This window comes from Triticum dicoccoides, chromosome 3B (assembly GCF_002162155.2).
Source record: "Triticum dicoccoides isolate Atlit2015 ecotype Zavitan chromosome 3B, WEW_v2.0, whole genome shotgun sequence".
Classification (NCBI taxonomy): Eukaryota; Viridiplantae; Streptophyta; class Magnoliopsida; order Poales; family Poaceae; genus Triticum; species Triticum dicoccoides.
The window spans coordinates 748,487,363-748,513,870 of NC_041385.1; the positions used below are offsets into that span (position 1 = coordinate 748,487,363).

The 26,508-nt window shown below is 46.6% G+C and overlaps 1 protein-coding gene and 1 pseudogene across 1 annotated transcript; both read right to left on the reverse strand.

The window, feature by feature from the left end:
• Window positions 1–8,047: 8,047 nt before the first annotated feature.
• LOC119279897 lies at window positions 8,048–9,369 on the reverse strand (annotated as a pseudogene).
• A 3,795-nt stretch (window positions 9,370–13,164) lies between these two features.
• LOC119278234 (transcription factor CSA-like) lies at window positions 13,165–14,256 on the reverse strand. The gene is made up of 2 exons (XM_037559594.1): window positions 13,728–14,256; window positions 13,165–13,645 (listed from the first exon to the last, which is right to left on the reverse strand). Exons 1-2 carry the CDS (start codon window positions 14,047–14,049, stop codon window positions 13,179–13,181), a joined length of 789 nt encoding a protein of 262 aa, XP_037415491.1. The 5' UTR covers window positions 14,050–14,256; the 3' UTR covers window positions 13,165–13,178.
• Between the last annotated feature and the right edge of the window lie 12,252 nt (window positions 14,257–26,508).

The following is a 26,508-nucleotide window of genomic DNA, read 5'->3' on the forward strand; positions in this document are numbered from 1 at the left end:
CAGAGATATAGATCGGGGAAGAGGAGCAGATGTTTTGCTTGTTAGGGTTAGCGCTCGGCTGATTTTGTAGCTCCTCTTTGGGCCTCTGTGCGGTGATTCTGAAAAGGCCCAGAATTCCCATAGTGAGCGTACTCCCTTGTGGCCCAAACTCATATAGCGGTGCAATATTATCCAGGAAATAGCGGCTACAACTGGTGTTTTGCGGCTTTTTGCGGTTCAGTTCCTGTAGCGCAAAAAGTGGCATTGCGTTGCCCCCAGCTCTTCTAGCCGCTATGGCCGGCAAATAGCGCCGCAATAGCCGGCAATTTAAAACCTTATCTTCACCTGCAACTAACAACGCTATAAGAGGGGCTGAGCAAAGCGGTAACATAGCCAAGCAATGGTTTGCTGGGAAGGGTGAAAAGGTTATTGGCTGACATGGCAAATTGAGGAGGCTTGAAGAACAAGTGATAGGAAGCGCAACATAGCGATAGAACGAAGCAACTAGCATAGCAATGATAGTAGTGAGATCCAAGGTGATGATCATCTTGCCTGAAATCCCGCTAGGACGAAGAACGAGGTCCATGAAGAAGACAACCGGACGTAGTCGAACAAATCCTCACAACTCCGGAATGAAACCAAAGCTAACGAGAGAAGCAAACCGGAAAGAAGCAAGTAACATGGTAAACACACAAGCATAAACATGGCATGATGCACAATCAAGTATGATGCATGTCCGGTTTAAAAAGGCATGGCATGGCAAAGTGCAACAAACAATACTACAAGTTAAATGGAGCTCAATATGCAATGAGTTGCATATTGACGAAACACCACATTCAACTATTTAGTTAGCTCCCATTTAGGTACCCAACAATATTAAATGTTGATTAACATGGCAAGAGTTGAAGCATAATAAAACTACGTATCTAGGCAAGTATAAATGAGGTCGGAACAACAAACAACAATTCCGGAAAATCCCCATATGCATATTTCAAATTTGGTACTGTTATGCCCTAAAACATATTTTTATTGTTGTTAAACAAGGAAATAAAGTGCACCATGTTAAACTAGGCATTTTTCCACCCCATTTACATATAAAGTTTATTTAAAACCGAGCTACGGTTATTAAGTTATGAAATACATCATTTTAGCATGGCATTTGAGCAAATTTAAACAAACAGCATTTTAAACATTTCAAACATGGATGAAAGTGGCATATTATTAATCTACACAAAATTCTAAGCATTTTACATGTTTAAATCATTTAAATCCGATGCACGGTTCAAGAGTTATTAATGCATGAACATGAGGGTCTTTTCTGTAAAACTGCAAACTCTGGAATAAATACTAAAATCGCTGGACAGGAAAAAAACACACAACGGGCCGAAACTGGCTGGCCCGATAGTACAGGAGAGAGGCTGGGGGGTTTTCTCACCATGGGCCAAGCCCAGGTTGGTGGAGGTGGGAGCCGGGCCGCGGGAGGATCGTGGCCCGCGCGTGGAGTGGCCGCGGTCAACGCGGGCGAGCGGGCTCGAGGCGCTCGTCCTCTGCTCGATGCAGAGCTTCGGGCGGCGCCTGGAGTAGAGCTCCGGCGAGCGAGGTGAAGGGGCGGCGAGGAGAGGGACTTGGCATAGGCAGGGGAGGTCGGCGACGAGCTCTGTGGCGTCAAACAACGGCGGCAGGCGGGAGCTGCAAGGCCAGGCGGAAGCAGGTGACGGCGGTGAGAATCCTGGCGAGGTCGAGGTCGTCAGATCCGGGGGCGCCGGCGTGGATCTAGGAGCGGGGGTTCCATTCTCGGCGCCGGAATGGAGGCGGGATGCACCGGTAGGGGAGCTTGGAGCTGGCAAGAGAGGTTAGGTGGTTGGACAAGAGGGAAACAAAAACACGGTTGGTCTCAGAACGGTCAACGAACGCAACGGAGAGAAGCGAGGAGCGGCAACTACGAGCGGCTACGAGGTTTTATGAAAACATGCGGATGCAATGCGGATGATGCGATGATGAAATGCATGACATGAACAAAATGCAAAACAAAAGACAAAAACCCAACCATGAAGGAAATATCATATCGCATCTCCGGAAAAGGCAAGAGTTGGAGTTACGAATATGGAAAGTTGTATCGGGGGCGTTACACTTGTGCCGGGGATGAAGCCTCCAACGGGGCAGGACCATCACGAGGTTGTGTTTGATCACCTGTGTAATAATCATATAAAAAGTTTATTTTTTTTGCACAACTAGGACTGATGTTCTCTGTAACCACACAGCTTATGTTGTGCGACTAACTGGTTGCTGTGTGCAAATTAAGTTTAAAAGAAAACCTGTAGTAGCACGGCCTGTCATGGCACTTGGATGGTAATCACCTATAGCCAGAATAGGAAAAAGCAAGTTAGTTGTTTGTCTTGATGCTCGAACTAACAGAGCGCGCACAACTGGGTAGCCTGTTCTGTGCAACTGGGCACCATGATGTGTGCAACTGAAATCACACACCTACTTGCTTGGGGAGTTGGGGCGGGTAATCACCTGGATGACGAGCCCCCTGAGTACTCCCTGTAGGGCCATTGAGAGGCGCACACAGGGCACTGCTTGTTGGGCCAGGTGGGGGAGGAGGTGGAGGAGCATGTCGTGTAGGGCCTGGAGGTGGAGGAGGTCCTCGAGGGTTGCCATCAACTATAACCAGAACATGAAAAACAAGTTAGTTGTTTATCATGATGCTCGAACTAACATAACGTGCACAACTGGGTAGCATGCTCTGTGCAACTGGGCACCATGATGTGTGCAACTGAAGTTACACACCTAGTTAGATGGGGTGTTGGGGCAGGCAATTACCTGGATGATGAGGCCCCTGAGTACTCCCTGTAGGGCCATTGGGAGGAGCACGTGGGCCACTGCTTGTTGGGCCAGGCGGGGGAGGAGGTGGCGGAGCATGCCGTGTAGGGCCTGGAGGTGGAGGAGGTCCTCGAGGGTTGCCATCATCTGATGGCCCCGTAGCAGCAACCGGTTTTTTCTTTTTCTTAGACTTGTTCAGGTGGCCGATCTCGGTACGTGCTCCGCGCATATGCTTGTATACAATATCTTGTGCTGCATCAGAGCCACTCGCAAACTTTGCCAGTTTCTGAAAATTGTATATCATGTTTCCCTCCCTTATCTGCTTCTTTGATTGAGGAGGCATTTCATCCGGTTGCTCATACCCAGTCCCTGGCGCACTAGCTACAGTAGTAGGTGTCCACGGTCTTAGAAGGTACCTTTCCGGTATGACATCAACTCCAATATGGGTGAACACCTTGAGGATGTGGCAACAGAGGACGCCGTCCATGTCCATTTTACAGCACTCACACAAATAGGAACCCTCCTCCACCCTTGCCTGCACCAAGTAGTTTCGAGATCCATATTTGGCAACAAATTCCTGGTTCGTCTGAGCTCAAAAATATCAGCACCAACTTGGAATGCATTATAACGTCCAATCAGCTCAAACTCTTCTCTAAACTTGCGGTAAAGATCCCTAGTGTAGGTTTCGTAAGCTTGCTTCTCTATTGGTAAGTTGGACCATAGCTCAATCTCAAGGTGTTGTGTCCTGTAATCATTGCAGCCTTCCTTGGCAAGGATGTGGTTCTGAATTTTTTCATATTGCTTGACGAAGTTCAACATCGAGTTGTGTGGGTTCAGATATCTTTTTAGGACGGCGTTTGAACCCCTCACTATGCTGTGTAGACTGCAAGAAGGGGAAGAACCTGTGTTTGAAGTAGCACATCACCCAAGTTGACATGTATTCGTACAAATTCTCAAAAGTGTGCGTGTGTCATAGCCTCGTACTTTCACCATTAACCCAACCCAATTCTTATCAAACTCATCTAGAGTGAAGCCGAAGTCAACATAGTAGTTGAAATCATCAAAGAGCCCTGGATTCCTGCACAACAGCCAACCAACCTTTTCCTGTGCCTTCTTCATGATGTGCCATATACAACAACGATGCCAGGTGGTTGGAAAGATGCTCTGTATTGACTGCCTCATTGCACCATCCTGATCGGTTATGAGGTTGTCAGGAGGTTTGCCACCCATAGCCTCTAGGAATGCTTGGAAGACCCAATCAAAGCTCGATGCCAACTCCTACCTCACAAACGCGCAACCGAGCATGAAAGATTGGCCATGTCGGTTTATTCCAATGAAGGGTGCGAACGACATATTGTACATGTTGGTCATGTAGGTGGTGTCAAACGATATGCAAACATATGTACTCCTGCCTCACAAGCTTTTCGAGCTAAGCCATCCACCCAAAATATGTTGACAACTCTGTCCTCTTCATCATATTTTACCTTATAGAAGAAGTCTGGATCGGTTTTCTATATATTCTTGAAGTGCGCAATTGTCTCAATCATGTCACCCTCCTTTGTGTCATCTCTACGGAAACTTGTACACAGATTTGTTATTGCCTTTGGTCTGAACGGCACCATCATCTCAAATCCGTAGAACTCTGCCACTATATGCATCATACGTCCTGCATAATACAAAAAGAAAACAATATATCCTTTTTTAGTCGCACGAATGCGCACATACAGCTGCACAGTAATAGGACATGTGTTGGCACAGAAGATAATTGCAGGAAAAGGACACCTAGCTGCACCTTTTTAAAAACACTTCGCACTTTGCATACAGGACATTGTGTAGTTGCACAGTGAAGGTAATCTAGTTACACAACAAGCACCAAAGTGATATAGAAACATCATGCGAAGTTGGACACCAGTTACACAATTAAGACATTCCAGTTGCACAGGAGTACCATAACAGTTGCACACTGGACTGCCTAGAGGGAAACTTAATTCTGTAAGGGATATAGAAACACACTTGTAGTCAAGTTGCAGTTATACAAGATGCGCAAAAAATCCTTTTCATCTGGTGAGATGCCTTGGTGGGATCTCAAGTATTTGGACAACGAAGGTTTGTTCACCAGCGGATGATTGTGGTCACAAACAAAGTGTGTCACCTCCCATCGCCCATCTATCAGCTTCACCAACATTTTTGCCTTGCATTGAGTCTGCTTTATTGTCTCGTGTTTTCGTTTCTTCTTTTTCTTACTAGGACCAGTCTCCTCTTCAGCAAAGATTGGAGGTTCATCTTCCATTTCCTCATCACTGTCAACAATTTTTGGATCCGGAATAGGGTCCAGGACAGGAAGGGGCCTCATCTCCTCCATCATCAGCTTTGGGCTTCTTGAACTTGTTGCAGCAAAACTGTTGTTTTACCAATACATTGGTGTGAAGTGTCCGCCTAGAGGTGTTCATCTTGACAGAGAAACCCATCTGTAGGGCGTAGTTGTTGTAGTGATCCTTAGCAATTTGAAGGCTGTCAAACCTCATGCCAACATAGGGTTCCATAGGTTGAGAACCAGCCTCATCCTCTCCTTCTTCTCCTTGCATAGCATCATCAACAACCCCAACTCCTAGCTCAGTCCTGGTTAGACCAGGAACATTTGCCACGGTTCCCATGTCATCAAGAGTATGGCTCTCTGACTGCAAAGACACCACTATAGGGGTATCACGTGTTGATGACTGTCCTGCCACATTGTCATGGCCCATAGGGTTAGCACCATGACTTGTCTGCGTGTAGTAAACAGATCGCCCATTTTCTGTCCAATTTCCTTGTGGTATGCTGGGTTGCTGCTGATCCATATCATGAGGAAGCTCATTGAGATCAGGAGGCAACTCATTGAGATCAATCATTTTTTCCTTTTTTTGGATGCTGCCACACACTCCCTACACATAAAAAGAAGAAGAAAGTGATGTCATCAGTTGTTAACCATGAAAGAGTGTTTCAAACAACCTAAAAACTTAGTAAATAGGGAGTTGCACGCCATTATGAAAATCTTAGTTGCAAAAGTTACATGACTATGGTAGAATCTTTATTATAACAGTTATGCATTTTTTTGCACAGAGTAGTTATGTTAGTTGCACAGTTTGTAGTAAATAGCTGGCAAGAACATGTCTTCTTTTTACTACAAAGTTTTCTGACTTTTTCCCTTTGTTTGTTGCAATGATCCGCAGGTTTTCTGTTTGGCAAGGAGCTGATTCAGATTTTTCTACACATAATTTGGACATAATTTGATGCTACATTTGAGATGGAAAATCCAGGTGAAAGGAGAAAGAAGAATTGGATGACAGATTATAGTCGTTTCTGTTTTTACTTCTAGTATATTGGACATATTTTTTACACTATAGCTTTGCAATAGATGTGGGACCAGAATATGTGTGTGGGAGAAGATTATATGCGTGACTATTTTAATATGGTTTGTGTCTTCATTAGCTATGGACAAAAGTTCTTGTGTTTTTGCTGTCGTACTACATATTTTTGGTTTTGGCTAGAATAGATGTCCCCGTTGTTCAGGATGCATTTTTTAAGTTGGCCAGCATGCATGTTCAGTTGGACATTCAATGTGTTCAGTTGGCTAGAATAGATGTCTCAGTTGGTTAGGATGCATTTTTTCAGTTTGGCCAACATGCATGTTCAGTTGGTCAGTCAATGTGTTCAGTTGCCTAGAATAGATGTCTTAGTTGCCCATGATACATTTTTTCAGTTTAGCCAACATGCATGTTTAGTTGGCCAGAAAACATCTTTTCATTGCACATATACTTTAGGTTTTCTAAAGCCTATTTAAAGTGTTCACTCAGAAAGCAGGTTATATGTTCATGATACATGTTCAGTTTGCCTAGCATGCATGTTGAGTTGCCAGAACACATGATTCAGTTGGCTGGGATCTATGTTCAATTGCACATATATGCATTTTTAGTTGCACATATTCTTTGGATAGTCAATGTGTTCGTTTGCAAACAATAACTACAACTTGGTAGAATGCATTTTAGTTTTTGGCTACTTTTGCTTGTTGAGTTGGCTAGAAACATGTTTTAGTTGGCCAGAAAATCTGTCTTAGTTGGTTAGCTGAACACCTCCAGTTTAGAAAACATGTTCAGTTTCTACTAAACTTGATCTCAAACCATGTTTAGTGTGAAGATGCACTCATGAGGGCGTGGGGGTGGTGGTGTGATGTGGCAGATCCACTCCTTCTGCCTGTCCAGCTCCTCCATGGATTTGCTGATAGATCCATGAAGAAGGGGGTTTACAGATGCACTACAGGAGGAGGAAGAGGGGCAGAGGGGAGTTACTTGCCTGATTAGGAGGAGGAAGAAGGCCCTTGGATCCCTTCTGGCGTGGAGAAGGGCCTTGGACCCCCTTCTACCGTTGGTATGCCTCTTGAAGTAGTTTCTTTTACTCTTGGATTGCCATGGCGGCTGTACAGGAGGAGGAAGAAGGGTCTGGGGCGATTATGTTGGATCCCCTTTCTGGCGTGCAGAAGAAGAAGAAGGCAGCGTGGGAGGGGCTGGGGCGTGGGGCGAGCGGGCGTGGGGGCGAGCAGGCGTGGGGGCTAGCTAGGGATAGCTGGCCACGGTGTGTGTGTGTGGGGGGGGGGCGATTCTGTTGGGGTTTGGGCGCTCGATCCGCTCGGTAAGGTGGCCCCATGCCCCCTTCCTTTTCTGTACCGCGGAGGGGACAGAGGTTTACCTTTTTTGGCCGGCCGCTTGATCGCACTAGTGGGCAGCCGGCCGCCTACTAGACGCATCCAAAATAAAAACCGCTCACGTGGCTAGTCCCGTAAACATAAAATGAGGTGAATTCAAAATTTGCACTAAATGGATAATACATATGTCACAGACATGAATTTTAAGTGTAAAAAATGAAAAAGGTAATAGCACGGCAGGTCCTGGAACTTGTCTTGCATGTGATGTTTTGGTCCTCAAACTTGCAAAAGTGAATTATTTGGTCCTCCAACTTGTTCTCAAGGTGCACATTTGGTCCTGAGCCAATCATGAGCAGCCAAGTGGAGCCAGCTGGACCAAGCAGGTCAATGCCGCACTTTTGCATTTAGCTCCTTGTCGTTTATCGATTTCAACTCGCGGGGAAATCATCTTGATGCCAACCAAAACAAGCAACAATTACACCACTAACTAATCCATCGGTAATCACCTACAGGCTAATACTATAGTACCAGCTAGTGCTACTACGACTGTACAAGCATCTGATCTATCAACTATCATCCTCCATCTACGTACATCAGTGGACAGTGGTCGCCATTGACGGGAGCAGAGCAGCTTCCTCTGTTTGCTGCCGTCGCTACTCGAACCAGAGGCCGAGGCTGTCGAGGACGCGGACGCCGAAGAAGGTGAGGTAGATGATGATGAGGCCCACCCCGTGCACCCGGTCGAGCCGCATGCCCCTCGCCGGCACCCACGCCGGCCCGGTGCACAGGAACCCCACTGTCTCGTACACCGCTTCGTCCGCCGGGAGTGTGAATGGCGCCAGGTACTGCGCGCCCGCCGCCAGCGTTAGCGAAAGCCTTAGCCCCACCACCGTGTTGAACAGCGGCCCGGCGCAGCACGATGACACGGCCATCTGCGCGCCGTCGGGGCCCCTGTGCGTCGCCATCACCACGGTGGAGACTAGGTCGACCAACGAGTCTCCGCATGCCAGCACCGTCACGCCCAACATGCTCGCCTTCACGCCCACCATGTACGGTACCCGATGGCCACCGCAAGGGTGTACGCCCAGAGCCCCAGAGTACGCTCATCAGGAACCCCACCGCCAGCCACGGCACGCGGGCGCCCGTGGGGAGGGGAAGCGGCGTCCGTTGTGGCCGCGGCGAGGGCCGCGAGGAGGAGGCCAAGGACACCGCCGGTGAGGAGGATCGCGTGGTCGTCGCTGTTGTGGTGGCGGCGTGGCGCGAGGATGATTTCGCCGGGTTGTGCGAGGTCCATGCCGTGGCGAAGAGCACAGGCGCCAGCACGGCGAAGGCCACGGCGCAGGGCCGAGACCAGCGGTGCGCGGCGATGTCCGGGATGGTGAGGCGGTGCGGGAGGTACAACGGCATGCGGAGCTCGGACACGAGGTAATGCAGGCAGGCTACTGTCGTTGAGCCTGCGCGATCTTGGAGGAGTAGGACGGCAAGGGAGGTACGTCGTCATCGTCGTCCTCTAGGAGGAGCGACGCCGCGAGGTCGGGGTGCGGCCACTGGAAGGTCCAGACGAGGACGGCGTAGGCCACGTAGATGGGCACGAAGGACGCGGTCACCCAGACACTGACTGTGCCGCTCACGAGCACGCGCACGAGGTTACAGAGCGCGAAGAAGAGGAAGCAGAGGTCGCGCACGAACCCGCGCATCTCCACGACGGCAGCGAGCGCGACGACGCCGGCGACGACGGTGGTCACGAAGAGTGCGCCGACCAGCGCGCCGTTGCCGAGCGAGAGGAGCGTGACGCCGGCGAGGGCGTGGGGCAGGCGTAGCGCGGCGAAGAGCTCCTCGAGCAACAAACAACCAAAGCAAGCCAGGGGAAAAACAACCAATGAAAGCATGCATAACTTTAGTTAGTTTGGTCTTCTAGCCTGAATGAATCTTCCAGCAGTTCAAAAACTCCACGGTCACGATTTTCTTCAGTTTTGCAGCGTGCAAATTAAAGCAGGCAGCGTTGCAGCAACAAGGGGTACGCCTTCGTCAACCTCACGACGGCCGACGCGGCGCGCGGGCTGCACTACGCCCTGCACGGACGTGGCTGGAACCGGTCACCCGGAGCGGCAAGATCATCAACATCGGCGCCACGTACAGTACATACAGGTAATGAACGTGCACGCACGCACAAGCCTCCTCCGTGTCGTCGATGCATGCATGCATTCATGCGGTTTGTTCTCTGGCACCGTGAGCCGTTGGTCTTTACAGGGTAGGCAGAGGCTGGTGAGGCACTTCAGCCGCTCCACCTTCGTGTGCCACACCGATGAGTACCTCCCGGCCGTATTCTTGCCGCCACACGACGGCGCCACCGTCCCGTCCCCGGCCGAGCCTAGGCACCTCGGTCGACGTGTCCCTCTGCGCGTCCCCGTTGTCGAGCAGCTGGCATGGGTGGGTCGAGGCGAGGCTACAGAGAGCTAGCTATCCACTCCAGCAGAGGTACCCCGCGGGTTAATTTCGATAAACAGAAAGGGGCTAAATGCAAAAATTGCGGTGTTGACCGGCTCCGCCCAGCTGGCTCCACTTGCCTGTTGTTGATTGGCTCAGGACCAAATATGCACCTTGAGAACAAGTTCCAGGATCAAATAATCCACTTTTACAAATTTGAGGACCAAACCATCACATGAAGGACAAGTTCAAGGACCTGGGGTGCTATTACCTCAAAATGGAATTCCCTCTTTTTATAATATGCCAGTATCTGCTAGGGTACCCAAATAACCTGATCTATGTTCCTGGCTCAACAATCTTAGCTACTCGCATATCATGATTTCACATATCTCATTCTCACCTACTGGCTACCGCCAACTGCTGAAATTGCTGACATCGACCTCCCCTGCAAACACAAGCTGATGTTCATGTGGTACATGAGTTAAAACAAGTAGAGTGGCAAACAAGCCAGCCAAATATACAGAGCCAACATAGCTGGTGCTTTTTATAGCAAGCTATCTAGTCTAGAGGCTAGAGCTAGCTAGTGATCCACCTGCCGCACGCACTCTCTGCTAGAGCATCTGCATCGATCCATCTGCACTCTCTGCTAGAGCTAGCTAGTGATCCGTCTATCCATCATGTCGCTCCGACCCCGAGGAAATCTATGAAAGTCGGCGACCGCGACGTGCCGTCCAAGTGAACGCCAGCTTGGTCCGTCACGGCAAACACGGCGGCAGACGATCCATTTGCGTCGTCAGAGCCGAACCGTGCCATCTCGTGGTGGCCGCCGCCGATCCAGTCTCCTTGCGCCGGCAGCGGCTCCCAGTAAAGGCCGCCACCTCCTGCTCCTCCACGCACGGCCATGGCGTCCGGCCACGAGAGGCGCCCGTCGTGCACCGAGTTGGATCCGGCGCCGGGCCCTGCAGCCAGACGAAACAAACACACGAACGAAACGTTACTGGTTCATAGGACACGGTAAAAACTCCGATCGGCATCGTCAACCGACGAATAAAAGGGAACAGCTCAAGGACAGGAGAAGGGGTGGTGGTTACAGTGCAGGTGAGAGGGCCATTTATGAGGACGAGGCAGATGGATCTCCCCCCATACCGCTCGGCAGCAACTGCTCGGCCCGTGCGCGCCTGATCCCGAGCGTGCGTGTGCGGGATCACTGTGCTTGTCGCTGCGCCTGTGGCCTATGCGCGGGTGAGCGATCGACTGAGCGTGCGTGTGCGGGAGGATCACTGTGCCTGTGCTGTGCGTGGCAAAAGTCCAAAGTCTTCCCGGCCAGTACCTGGTCTTCGTTGGTTCGATCCATCGTCTCACGCCCACATGCTGCCTGTTTCGAGCGAGGCATTTATTTCGGTTGCCGGCCGGTGGCAGTGGAACCGACGAAAAGGCCGGCCGTGTACCACACGGTGGGGGCCTCCCTTGCTCTACGCGTGCGCTTCGCCGGAGTAGTACGCAGCAGATCCATTGATTTAGGAAGCAGTACGTGCTATGTGTCAGCATCCTCAAAACTTAATCCAGGTTTTTTCTTCTTGTAATTGGCACCTCTTTTGTACTCCCTCCGTCCGAACATCTCCTCTTATCCATTTTGATAAGAAGTATCTTCAAACGGAGGGAGTATGCAAAAAATCCATGTTAACTATACTTTCACTATTATAAATAAAAAGGGAATATAATGTGGATATCTCATTCCGCCGAGGATATTGTGTACAAGGCCAGTGAGTGCAGAGGCCGGCGATCCCAGTCTCTCGGTGATTATCGAGGTTGTGGTTTGGCGCCGCCGCGGCGTAAGTGCCTCGAGATGTGGGAGGAGGCTCAGGGGGTGTTTGTTTACATGAACTTATTGATGCAGGGACTTAAAAAAAATTCCTTTTAATCTAATCTAAACCAAATACGAGGGACTTATATGAACTTAAAGTGGGCATTTGAAACTTATGAAAGAAGATCCTACCAACGTATTTGGTTCGGGGGATTTTGAGATGGGGGATAGGAGTTGAAGCATGAGGACATTAAAAGTTCATTGTTTGATTACAGGGAATGTGAGTTTAAGTGGGAAGGGGAATGAGAGTTGAGAAAGTCAATTCCCATCTATTTCTTCCTGGGGCACCCTGTTAATTTGTGAGCAGCATTTTATGCCATGCTAATTCCCATCATGTACCAAACAAGGAAATGAGAGTAAAAGTCTACTTTCCATGACTACTCCCTCCATAAACACTCTTGTGCAAACTTTCATTTTCCTGCCCAAGTGTTTACCAAACTGGCTGTAAGGGAGAGTCTTTTTGAGACTTTTAGTTGTAACGTGGTCTTTTAGTCCATGTTTAGCTTCAGGAACCAAACAGATAAGGACTTTTTACGGACTAGCGACTTTTTAGTTGAGACTAAAAAAAATCGTACGACTTATGAACCAAACAGGGCTTCAAAAGTTGGCGGTGGTTGGGCGCGGCCGCGGCAGCCATGAGCACTGGCACAGTGTCAGGAGGTATCGGTGATGGAGGATGCTCGGGAGGAGACATGGTCAAATAGACCTGCACGGCTTGCTGGAGTTAGCGGTGCGAAAGATGTTTGTGGGATGATGGTTTACCCAATTCTTTTAGGACGCTAGGACGCTCATAACTGGCAACATTCGTCGGGAAGGATGGCATTGCGAACGTTTTAGCTGGCATTTTTAGTTGCGCGGGAATGGCAATTTCTTTAAAGTGACATGATAGTTTCTTCAAAGAAGACAGTTTTCGTTTTCAAACTATCATAGTGATCTTTCTTCACAACTAAAATCACCTTCAAATGGCGTTCACGTGTCACCCCTCTCCCAGCAAAGGTCAGCTGAGTAATGTTACCGATCTGTTATAGTTTGCCTAGTTTTCTTTTGAAAGGTGTTTTGCCCAATCTTAATGGGGTGAGAAGGATGCCCTATAAAATGTTGGGTACTAAAGGGGGGTTTGGATATGTTAGATGCCTTTTAATCCCAGTTTTTTCTCCATCAATTAGAGATCGATGATCTAACGTTGAGATGTCTACCCTCCTAAAAAAACGTAGAAATCTAAAATAACTTTCGACCACTATAGAGTGTCCGAGTATTTTATGTCCCGAAAGCTCAGTCGTCTAGAATAATCAGCTAGGAATGTGTGAGGGGCCACCAGTCAGTCTGAACAGTTTTGGGAATGTAGTGCTGCAATAGAAAATCTACCGCCTCTATACGTGGTGGTGGCGATGATGATAGATAGATAAGTTACTCACCGGGGAACAAGCAGAAGGTAGGCTCCAACGCCGAGGCAGCGGCGGCGCCGGCAGGGAAAGAGAGGCAGCAGTGTCTGAAGCTGAAGCCGTAGGGCTCCGCAAAGATGGCGGAGTCGTTGGCGGCGACCAGGAGGTGGTTGTGGTGGTGACCAACGACGTCGACGTGCCCGGCACCGGAAGCCAGCCCGGAGGACGAGTCAAGCGTGCGCTGGACAGCCTGGTTGAGCTTGCGACGGCGGTAGGCGATGGATTGCTCGCGGTACTTGCGCGCCATGATGACATGCCAGTGGTTCTTGACGGCGTTGTCGGTCCGGCCGGGGAAGAGCCGCGCGATCATGGACCACTTGTTGCCGTAGAAGCGGTGCGCCGCCATCAGCCTCTCCTCCTCGTCGTCGGAGAACGGCCGCTTGCTGATCCGCGGGTCCAGCTGGTTGAACCATCGCAGCCGACAGCTCTTCCCTGTATCTCACGCACCAAAAGTTAGGAGTAGACGTCATAGTGTCATGTACATCAGGTGAGGAGCACGGCAGGCCATACATACCGGATCTCCCGTCGAGCTTCTCGGCGATGAGGTTCCAGTTCTGGGGGCCATAGAGCGCCACGAGTTCGCGTAGCTTGATGTCCTCGGCAGGACGCCAGTGGCCGCGCGCCGCGAGCCTGGACTGCCCGCTACTGCTGCTCTCCTGCGGGTCGGCGGCATTGCCGCCTTCCCCGCCACCGCCGCGGTATCCCGTGTCTATAGTGGCCGTGCCGGTGGTGAGCACGGCACCCCCGCCCTTGGACGAGGAGGACGACGATGCCTGGTCGTCGTTTGCGGCCATCATGCGCACCAGCCACGGAGGACAGGCCGACGAGCTAGGCATCCCAACGCAGTCAGCGTCGACCTAATTGAACTACCTGTGTAGCTACGGGCCTCCAATCGAACGAGCGGGCTAGTCAGTGGGTAGGCGGTTGGAAAAAAAAGGAAGAGGAGTAGGAGTAGAAGAGGACGCAGCAGGAAGAGGGAAAAGAGAGGGTAAATGGCAGGGAGAAGATGGGGCAGCTTGCTTTTCTTAACCCAAACCTACACGGTGCTAGAGTCTCACAGTGTCACTCACTCGCTCACTCTAAATGCAGGAGTCGCAGTGCGAGCTTTGCTTTTTTACTGTTGGATGCGGAGCTCCTAGATGGTGAGATGAGCTAGGGATCGTCTACGCGCGGCGGGCTGTCGCACCTGCCCGGACATGAGACGGAGGAGCCGGCGGTGGCTATGGAGGTGGGGCGCGCGCTCGTCCACTCGCTCGGAGTAAAGTCTTTCGGCTTAGGGCTGCCCGGGTTTTTTTTTTTGAGAAATCTCGCTGTCTTTATTGATTCATGACAATGTTCATAGGTACATGCCTTGGGTCATGAGAAGTACCCAACCATACATATCTACCTATATCTAGGTTACAAGCAAATTTAGCGAGATTATGAGCCTCGAAATTAAAAATCCTACGCTCAAAAACAAAAGAGCAAGACGTAAAACTATCTTTACGGTTCGTTATTTCATGTATAACAGCCGCATTGGGGCCAGCTGTCCCTTCATTGATATCCTGCACCACACCTTGGCAATCCGATGCCACCATGATATTCTGCTAGTGTAGATCTTCCGCCAGCGCTAGAGCCTCCCGACACGCGTATGTCTCCAGGATCATCGGATCGCGTATGCCCCCATGGACCACCGCTGACGCGCCAAGATAGGTGCCATTTGAATCACGGCAGATTGCGGCTGCAACTCCCACTCGCCTGTTTCGTGATAATGCACCATCCACGTTTATCTTTTGTGAGCCTGGCGGAGGTGGAATCCAACGACGTTGCTGCTCCCTTGCCGCTTGACCTTGTAACCTAATGTTAAGAAGGTATATTGACTGAAATGTTAAGCATAATGGGCCTAGCCCATGCATAATTTCTAAAATCTCAAAGAGGCCCATGTATAGATGGCAAGTGGTGATGCTAAAGTTTACTCCCATATCGATGCCGGTAGTGGAGAAAGTGTTTTACCTTTTTGGAGCATCTACATCCAGACATGGCAAATCCGATCAACTATACGTCCGCGGACGCGCAAGGGCACGCCCGCAGACGCAGCCGGACCGCCCCTCATATGTTATGCCCGGCAGCCACATACCTCAAATCCGGACTCTCAAATGCATGCAAATTCATGCACGTCCATCATACACGTCAATATCGCACGTAAATAACAAATGTTGGTACCTGAAATACATACTTTTTACATAAAATTTATTTGCACAACTCAAACATTAACTCTTTGGTTTTCATTATGGGTCCACATATGCTCCACAAGATCAATGAGTAGTTGCGCGTGCACCTAATGATCTCGAAGATTATGATGCATCTGCAGAAATTTCATATGCTGATTTGCATCTTGATCTTCCGGGATTTGAACTTGTTCTCCAGGCTTCAAAATTATTGGTTTGGGCTACACCATCATCCTCATCCTCGACAATCATATTGTGCAAAATAACACAACATGTCATCAGCTGCCACGAAATTTTTGATTCCCATCATTGCAACTCCACAAATAGTCCCCCAACGAGCTTGAAGCACTCAGAATGCCCACTCTGCATCCTTCCTAGCTGCTTCATGCATTGTTGCAAAGTGGCTCTGTTTGTTCACTTGTGGTTCAGATATGGTCTTCACAAATGCCGCCCACTAAGGATAGATGTCATCGGTAATATAGTATCCAATGTTGTAGTCGCGATCGTTGACAATGTAGTTGCACGATGGCGAGTCCCCATTACAAAGCCTCCTGAACACATGATATCGTTGAAGCACGTTGATGTCGTTGTGAGAACCCGACATTCCAAAGAAAACATGCCAAATCCATAAGTCATGTGATGCCACTGCTTCCACTATGATGATGGCCTTTATGGTGTGAGCTTGATACATTCCCCGCAAACCTTTGAGGCAGTTCTTCCATTGCCTATGCATGCAATCAATTGATCTGAGCATTCTTGTTAACCCTCTAGCCTCTTCAACAGCCAATAACTTTCACGTGTCCTACATATTGGTTCTCTAAGATACTCTGCTCCAAACACCTACACCACGGTGCGGGAAAACCTCACAGTAGTCTTCAGGCATGTCCTCTCCCCCATCCGTACCATCTCACCAACGACATCTGCGGCATAACGAAGTGAAAGTATCCTCAGAGCAGTGGTGCATTTTTGCTTGGCAGAGAAAGAAAGCTGGTCACAACAATCCCTTGTGAGCTTTAAGTAGTCATCGTGCGCGTCCACTCCCTCCGTAATGCGCAAAAACAATGACCAAACCATGGATCATCCGGGAAGGTTGGGTCCGGAGCAAAGTAGTCCTTGTGTGAGACCCTATCCCGATTGATCACTCTTATCCCTTTGATTAAGCCCTTGAAGTTGAGAATACACTCGACCTGTCGGTCCATTTCCTCTTGCATGCTCTGAGCATGATCATGTCCACTTCTTCGTCCTTATCCGACGAATCGAAGAACTCATCTTCAGTCATTTTATCAAGCTCCGCCAGTCCATACTCCTCTTCCAACAAAGCATCGGAATTCAACATTTTCCCCATGAATAAATCACAAAAAACCGGGTGAGACAATGGGTCGAACACATAAAGCGCAAGGGGCAACCCGATAGTTGCTGGACGTACCGCCATGGCATCCGGGCTGGCAGCCATATTCGCGACGGCAAGCACCATAGAGATGACTAATAACCCACAAGTATATGGGATTGCAACCGTTTTTGAGGGTAGAGTATTCAACCCAAATTTATAGATTCGACACAAGGGGAGCCAAAGAATTTTGCAAGTATTAGCAGCTGAGTTGTCAATTCAACCACACCTGGAGATTAATTATCTGCAGCAAAGTGATCAGTAGCAAAGTAGTATGATAGTTTTGATAATAGTAGCAACAACAATAGTAACGGTAACAATGATAGTAGTGATTTTGTATCAGTAACGATAGCTGTAGCAGCAGTAGTAACTTAGCAAGAACAATATAAGGTAAATTCGTAGGCATTGGATCGGTGATTCGTTGGATGATATTCATCATGAGACAGTCACAACCTAGGGAGATATGGCACTAGCTCCAGTACGTAAATATAGTATAGGCATGTATTCCATAAATAGTCATACGTGCTTATGGAAAGAACTTGCATGACATCTTTTATCCTACCCTCCCGTGGCAGTGGGGTCCTATTGGAAACTAAGGGATATTAAGGCCTCATTTTAATAGAGAACCAGAACAAAGCATTAACACACGATGAATACATGAACTCCTCAAACTACGGTCATTACCGGGAGTGGTTCCGACTATTGTCATTCCGGGGTTGCCGGATCATAACACGTAGTAGGTGACTATAACTTGCAAGATCGGATCTAGAACATGGATATAATGGTGATAACATAAACGGTTCAAATCTGAAATCATGGCACCCGGGCCCAAAGTGACAAGCATTAAGCATGGAAAAGTCATAGCAACATCAATCTCAGAACATAATGGATAGTAGGTATCAGTCCCTAACAAAACTAAATCGATTACATGATGAATCTCATCCAACTCCTCAGCGACCAGTGAGCCTACGAAGGAATTACTCACTCCCGATGGGGAGCATCATGGAATTGGCGATGGAGAAGGGTTGGTGATGACGAAGATCGAAGATCCCCCTCTCCGGAGCCCCAAACGGACTCCAGATCTGGCCTCCCGATGAAAAATAGGAGACGGCGGTGGCTTCGTCTTGTGAAACGCGATAATTCTTTCTCCCTGATTTTTTTCTAGAAAAATGGGATTTTATAGCGTTGGTTTCAGGGTCTGCGGGGCCACCAGGTGGGGACAACCCACCTGGGCGCACCTGGAGGGGGTGGCACGCCTTGGTGGGTTGTGCGCATCTAGGTGCCCCCCTTCGGTGGTTCTTGGCTCCATAAATTCTCTTTTATTGTATAAAAAATCCTTGCAAAGTTTCGTTCCATTTCGAGAACTTTTATTTCTGCACAAAAACAACACCATGGTAGTTGAGAACAACGTCAGTCCGGGTTAGTTTCATTCAAATCATGCAAATTAGAGTTCAAAACAAGAGGAAAAGCATTAGCAAAAGTAGATACGATGGATACTTATCAACTCCCCCAAGCTTAAACATTTGCTTGTCCTCAAGCAGTTCAGTTGATAAACTCAAAGTGAAAAAGAAAAACTTTCACGAACTCTTTTGCTCTTGTTTCCATAAATAAGCTTAAACAGCACCTAGGTTTTTAGCAAAGATTATAACTAACCATGTCAACAATAACTCTTAAAAATTATATTAACTCATATCAATGACATAACCAACTAGAGAGCAATAATAAGACATCTGAAATAGCAACAGGTTGTCAAAACAACCATGATATAATATGACAATAGTGGTATCGCGCTAGCCCTTTCTGAGACCGCAAAACATAAATGCAGAGCACCCGCAAAGTTCAAGCAAAGACTAAACATTGTAATTCATGGTAGAAAAGATCCAGTCATGATGCACCCAACATTAGCTATACATAATGCATCAACATGATAGCAGTGCTTTCAGGTTCTGGCGCTTATTTGAGAAGGTGATGACACAACATAAAAGTAAATAGATAGTCCCTTCGCAGAGGGAAGCAGTGATTCACAGAGGTACGAGAGCTCAAGTTTTTAAAACAGAGGAAAATGAAATTTTGAGACATGCACCCTTCTTGTTTACTTCACGACCATCAGTTATTGATATCTTCCATGCTAAACAAACTAGTAGCAGTTCCCAAGTAGTAAAGTAAAGGTTTTTGCTCCATATGAGTTTTTGTTTGATTATTGATGAATTCTTTTTGCAATTTGGGACTGGGAATCCCTATGACCACTCTTTTCTCGTGCAATGGTGAGTGAATAAACTACCTCCTGTCGCTCTATGAGCAACCCAGGCACACAAAAAGGATATTTGTTTGAAGTTTTTAGAGGTGGCACATGCAAATTTACTTAGGACGGCAGGGTAATACCGCATATAGACAGGTATGGTGGACTCATCTGGAATAACTTGGGTTTCAAGTTTTTGATGTACAAGTAGAATTCCCACTTAGTACAGGCGAAGGCTAGCAAATAGGTTGAGAAGCGGCCAACTAGAGAGCAACAACGGTCATGAACATGCATTATGCATAAGTAACATTGGATATTAGCATGAGTAGTATATGAACACCATGAACATAAATATCATAGAGGCTATGTTGGTTTTGATTCAACTACATGCATGAACATGTGCCAAGTCAAGCCACTCAAACATTCAGAGGAGGATACCATATCATCATACTACATCACAATCATTTTAACGCAATGTTGACATCCAAGATAAATCATTATCCACTCCTAGCTACTTATGCATGGCATGAGAAACTATAATCTCTAATTATCGTTGCAAACATGTTTGATCATAATAGGCTGAATCATGGATACTAGGTTAAACATATTTACAAAAACAGAACAAGTCAAGTTCATACCCGTTTCTCTCTGCCACGACCAGTTCATCGAATATCATCATTATTGCCTTTCACTTGCACAACCGAATGATTTAAAAATAATAATAATGCAAGAGTGCCGTGGACTAAGCTGGAATCTGCAAACATTTTATTCAAAAGGAGAAGACAAGGTAATATGGGCTCTTTGTCCGGTCAACAATAGTGCAAATGAGAGCCATTAACATTTTCATCGTGGTCTTCTCCTCGGTATGACTCAAAAAAAAATCAGAGAAACACACTGAAATATTTTTGGAGTTTTTGGATTTTCTCTATGTTTTTCAAACACACAAGAAGAGAGCGAGAAAACAACTTTAACATGGATAATACAATGAAAAAGTGTGAACACCAACAACTGGAATGAAATGTGTGAACATGAATGTAATGTCGGTGGAAATACGTACTCCCCCAAGCTTAGGTCTTCGCCTAACTTGGTAATCAGTCAGTAGCCTGTGTAATGGTCGGAGGGGCAGCTCACGGGGGCTCTCGGTGCAGATGCCTCAGCCCGCTGTGCAGCCACAACCACTGCGTTATGAGCTCGGGCCTCGCTTTAAAGAACATAGTATCTTCCCCTATTGTGAACATTAAAGAGAGCAGGTGCAGGAAAATATGTTTCCACCATGGAGTACTTGTTAAGCAACAATTTATAAGTGAAATTATGGGGATCTTATGATGTTTCATAGCATCAAAGTCTAGGTATTGCGTGGGTAATATAGGATCATAGGGCAAAGGTGAAACACCCAGCTCTCTTGCTAAGCGTGTGGCATAAATTCCACCATAAAAATATCCACTACCAGCGTTGTGTTGTAACCTATGAGCAACAGTCAGTCCAAGATTATAACTTCTATCACTGTTGAGAGCGGTGCGTATGAGGCTCAAGTCAGGAGCACAAAGTGTACTACAATCTTGCTTGCCTACAATACATTTTCCATTAAATGATGCAAAGTACTAGATTACGGGAAAGTGAATGCTCTTTATTCTGACTAGTCAAGAATATCTCAAACTCAGACCTTGGCGGTTCATCGAGCGAACCCCAGAATGGAATTTTGCAATGGTGGGTGAATCTCTCTAAGGATATGGCAAAGATTGTCATACAATTTAAATGTCACCCTAGATTCACGGGGAAGGAATTTAAATCCTTTGACAAATGATTCAGTGAGGATGAGGTGTTGGTCGCACTTACCTGAAATGTAGGGACCGAGATCAGCATTATTAACATATTGCTCAAATTCCTCCTTAATGCCCACACTCATCATATAGTCATTGCATGGCCATAAACATGTTTTGGTGGCTGCATCTCGAATGGACTTTTCACTTGGTTCAACATAAGACCGACGAATGGAGCTGCTACTAGAGGATGCCTCCGAGGATCTCCTCCTAAAAGAACTCCTTCCAAAGAAGTTCATAATGTTCGCGTACAATTTTCTGAAAATTTTGGGTCACAAAAATTTGTTAACAGAACTTCATAAGAATGATAGCAACTTCCCATAGGGATGTATAGAGGCCATAGCAAGCATTCAAACTACTTAGAACTCTAAGAATTGAGCATGCAAGCTCATCTAAAGCAGCACCAAGAGTAGCTAATTATTCAAAATATAAACCAATAAAACAAAAACTAATTGTACACATGGAGGAGTCACATACCAACCAACAATTCCCCGAAACAATTTCGAAAACGGAGCTTCAAGCAAAGAGATCGAAATTCGCGGTTTCGGGAGCAAGAACACGAGAGAGAGAGAGAGCAATGGTGATTTTTTCTGGATGAAAGTGGTGATGTGGGAAGAAGAAGTAAGTGAGGGGGCCCACGTGGGGACCTCAACCCACCAGGGCGCGCCTGGGGGTCCTGGCGCGCCCAGGTGGGTTGTGCCCACCTGGCGCACCTCCCTCTGATATTATTTGCACCAGAAATTCTTATATATTAAGAAAAAATCGTATTAAATTTTCAGGGCATTCTGAGAACTTTTATTTTTGGGTCATTTTTTATTGCACGGAAAACTCAGAAAACAAACAAAGCATGGCATTTTATTTTATTTAACTAAGAAAAACAGAAAACAAAAGATAGGGGAAGAAGGTAGTCCTCACTAAATTCATCAACTTCATACCTCTAAAAAATGATCCATTAATAAGGCTGATCAAGTCTTATTAACAACCACTTTCGATTAGCATGAGACTAAAGAACTTTCTTGAATCACTAGGTTACCTCAATGGGGATATGAATCTCCCCAACAATAAATATTTCATATTTCTTTTTAACAGTAGGTAGAGGTAGTTGAAAACTTCCAATAGTGATTGCCAGAGATTTTTCAATATCATTAATACCATTCACTTGGAATTGTTTCTTCAGAAAGTGCACCATATGCTCATTACCATTGATATGAAAAGTGATCTTGCTTTTATTGCAATCAATAATAGCCCCTACAGTATTTAAGAAGGGCCTTCCAAGGATAATCGACATGTTGTCGTCCTCAGCCATCTCAAGTATAACAAAGTCAGTCAAAATAGTAACATTAGCAACAACAACGGGCATATCCTCACAAATACCGATAGGTATGGTAGTTGATTTGTCCGCCATTTGCAAAGATATTTCAGTAGGCGTGAGTTTATTCAAATCAAGTCTTTTATATAAAGAGAAAGGCATAAACTAACACCAGCTCCAAAATCACATAAAGCATTTTTAACATAGTTTATTTTAATGGAGCAAGGTATAGTTGGTATTCCTGGATCTCCAAGTTTTTTAGGTACTCCATCTTTAAAAGTATAATTAGCATGCATAGTGGAGATTTCAGCTTCTGGTATTTTTCTCTTATTGGTGATGATGTCTTTCATGTACTCTGCATAAGGAGGCATTTTTAAGATATAAGTCAAGCGAGTGCGCAAAAAGACTGGCCTAATCATTTTAGCAAAGCGTTCAAATTATTCATCATATTTCTTTTTAGTTGACTTAGGTGGAAAGGGCATAGGTTTTTGAACCCATGGTTCTCTTTCTTTGTCGTGTTTTCTAGCAACAAAGTCTCTTTTATCATATCTTTTATTCTTTAGTTGTGGGTTATCAAAATCAACAGTTGGTTCTATCTCAACATCATTATTTGGTTCTTTATCATTTGGTTGAGTGTCTTCATGAACCTCATCATTATCTTTTTCATTATCAGAAGGTGAGTGTTCATTACCACATTGAGTTTCATCATCAGAGATAGAAATTTCATTATCATTATCAGGAGGTTTTCTACTTCAAGTTCACTTGAGGCATGCAAAGTCCTATCATTTTTCTTCTTCTTTTTCTTTTTTAGAAGGACTAGGTGAATCAATGTTAATTGTTTGAGAGTCTTGTTCAATTCTCTGTTGGTGTCCCTCAGGATAAAGTGGTTCCTGAGTCATTTTACCTCCACTAGTTGCTACCCTAACAGTAAAGTCGCTTATATTATTGTTCATTTCATCAAGCAACTCTCTTTGAGATTTAGCAACTTGTTCTAACCGAGTTTGAACCATAGAGGCATGCTTTCCTACACCTCTAACATCATTTGAGATTCTAAATAGCAAGTCACTTAAGCGAGCAATCATATCAGAATTGTATTTCAATTGTTTCATAACATTTGCATTGAAGTGATCTTGCTTTCTAATGTAATTATCAAACTCATAAAGGCATTGACTAGGATGTTTATTACGAGGATCATCACTATCATTGAATTTCATTAAATAATTTAAGCCCATGTATTTCTTCAATAGGTGGTAAATTTTAACATCCTCGGTGTCGTGGAAAGGTCATGGCAGATGTCCTAGCCAAAGGACTTAGTCGTCGAGCCATCGCAACTAGGAAGCTTAAAGGGGTTAAAACGGGACAAAGGTCATGGTAGTTTATACTGGTTCAGCCCCTTGCGGTGAAGGTAAAGGCCTAATCCAGTTTGAAGTGGTATTGCTTATGTCTCGATTACTAGGGAGCGAATCCGCTTGACCTAGCTTTCGATCTCTTGTTTCCTGTCCTGAACCGCCGCCGGGTCGTCCCTTTATATACACAGGTCGACGCCCAACAGCTTACAGAGTCCCGGCCGGCTCATAAACAGTGTCCGGCTCGGTGACTATCTATTCTTGCCTTATAATACAAGTCATACATATATGGCAGTTTATTTCTACAGGCCTTAAGCCGCCTTTGGGCCTTGGGCCTTTAGCTGAACCGCCATCTTCAAATATCGTCTTTGGGCTTCATATTATGAATCGCCATAGGTATAACCTGGCCCCTCCTGGACGGGTCATACCTAATAGTTATATCCCCAACATTAGGCCCCAGGTTGATTTGAACTGGTTCATGTCAATCTTCAATACTTAGAAAAAAATCTTCTCTTCTTCATCTGTGCGAGAATTTATAACCCACCATGACGCCATCTTCTGGATTGGTGATAACCCGCCACGACGACACCTGTCATTAATTCACACTTTATCCAACATATCTCAACGGATCTTTATATTTAATAACAACTTCGAAAATCGAGGCGTTTGGGCAGCTGGATAACCATGTTTTGGCCTCCTCGTTTTTCGCGCCCACTTATTAGCATTTCCTTATAAATAGCCACGACCAGTCTTCTTCTCATTCTCCCACTTTTCCATCGTCTTCTTCCTCTCGCGACCCTCTGCCACTCGAGCTCCGCCGCCGCCGCAGAGCACCTCGTCCTCCTCAACCCTGGCCGCTGCATCAACCTGTGTTGGATCAGAGTACGTCGGTGCCCCACCGCAGTTGAATCTGCACCTGTAAGTGCTTCTCCTCCAGCGCGTCAGATCGCATTAGGGTTCCGACTGTTCCCGTGATCTTGAGGTGGACATGGTGAAGCAGATGCATCTTAAATTTGAGGTATGATCTCTTCAACTCTTAGATTATGCATATCCTGCCAGCCCCCAAGTTTACTGCTTATTCTAAATATGATGTAGACTTGATCACTATGAACATGAATAATAACCTTTGTAACAATCTTTTCAAAATCCGGCTTGAAGGTGTGTAGCTCTCCTGAACCGGTTATGGTCGGTTGTACCACCAAGGTGTCGTCATATAATTGCAACTAGACAAGCAATATGCATTAGTGACCAAGTGCAAAGTACTCTTGCTCGCAAAGTGCTTGGGACTTATTCACTTAAGCTGCCACTGAGATAGAAATTTTGGTAGACATTAGCCCCCAAGTGCCAAGTGTTGTTGCTTGCAAAAACGCTTGGGACTTAATATTATGAACTGATATTGATCTATGATTTTGATCCAGTTTACGAATAGACCACCACTGTTGAGCTTCAATCAGAGCTATCTGAACTGAACACCCGTCTGGAGATGCAAGAGGTTGAAACCCAGAAGGCGAACTCAAAGTTCGAATTTAGCATGGGTGAAGCAGAAAAACTGAAAAATCTACTTTGAAGCTAAAAAATGCGCCTGGGCTGAAGAAAAAATTGTGCTGACCCAATGGGTAGAAAAAGCAGAGGCGGCTCTCGAAGAACACTACAAAAAAATACACTTCCGTGATGATACGTGTTTGTCATAGTAGGTCACGTTTTCTGTCATGCATGTACATCCATGACGATTTTATGACAGAATCAAGATAGTCATACCTGTGCTGTCGTAAAGTGTTCCATGACATTACCAAAATTATCATCACGGAAGTGTCCACTTCCATGATGATAAATCGCGCGTCACAGAAGTGCTTTCGTCAAGGGTGACCGACACGTGGCATCCACCATAACGGAACGTCGTTAAGCTATCAGGTTCGGTTTTGGATTCGATAACCCGTTAACAGCCCCGACCAATGGGGATTTCCACGTGTAAAATCATCATTGGCTGGAGGAAACACGTGTCGGCTCATCGTTGGGACATATATCAGCCACTCATTGGACAGAAGGCGCCTATGATACGTCGACACGTGGCACGGCCCAACAGAGGCCCATTCTTGTGAAAAGGCCGACCCATTTGACTTGTCAAAAGGTGGCGGGCCGGCCCATGGAAAGCCTATTAACGACTTGTTCGCATATAGCCCATTTACAGTCCACTAACCCAGGGCCCATTACGACCTATCTGAATTAAGCCCAGTAGCATCATCTGGGCCATCCAATATGATTCCAGCCTATTTTTACTTCTGGCCCATGTATGGCCCATGACGTCTTTCGCCCATATGAGGCCCTTTGTAACTCTTGGCCCATTAACGGCCCGTGGTGAAACTGGCCCGTAATGAATAGTGTATCACTTTATACCCATTAACGGCCCGTGGTGAAACTGGCCTGTAATGAACAGTGTATCACTTTATACCCATTAACGGCCCGTTATTCCGTTGGGCTATTTCCAGCCCATGTTATATTTCGGCCTTCTCAGGGCCCATTTATTGTTGGGCTCATTGAGGGAGTCCTGGATAAGGGGGTATCCGGACAGCCGGACTGTATACATCGTCCGGACTATAGAAGCGTCAAGATACAAGACTCAAGACTTCGACTCGTGTCCGGGTGGGACTCTCCTTTGCGTGGAAGACAAGCTTGGCGATCCGGATATTATGTTTCCTTCCTTGTAACGGACTCCATGTAAACCCTAGCTCTCTGGTGTCTATATAAACCAGAGAGGATGGTCCTTAGAAGGCCGATCACAATTACAATCATACCATCATAGGCTAGCTCTTAGGGTTTAGCCTCTACGATCTCGTGGTAGATCAACTCTTGTACTACTCATATCTTCAATATTAATCAAGCAGGAAGTAGGGTTTTACCTCCATCGAGAGGGCCCGAACCTGGGTAAACATTGTGTCCCTTGCTTCCTGTTACCATCAGCCTAAGACGCACAGATCGGGACCCCCTAC

What these genes read in the sequence shown, in the direction of transcription:
- LOC119278234 (XM_037559594.1), bottom strand. Translation starts at nt 14,049, where the DNA reads ATGCCTAGCTCGTCGGCCTGTCCTCCGTGGCTGGTGCGCATGATGGCC. An exon ending in GAAGCTCGACGGGAGATCCG is followed by an intron (nt 13,646 to 13,727) that starts GTATGTATGGCC and finishes CGTGAGATACAG; the next exon opens with GGAAGAGCTGTCGGCTGCGA.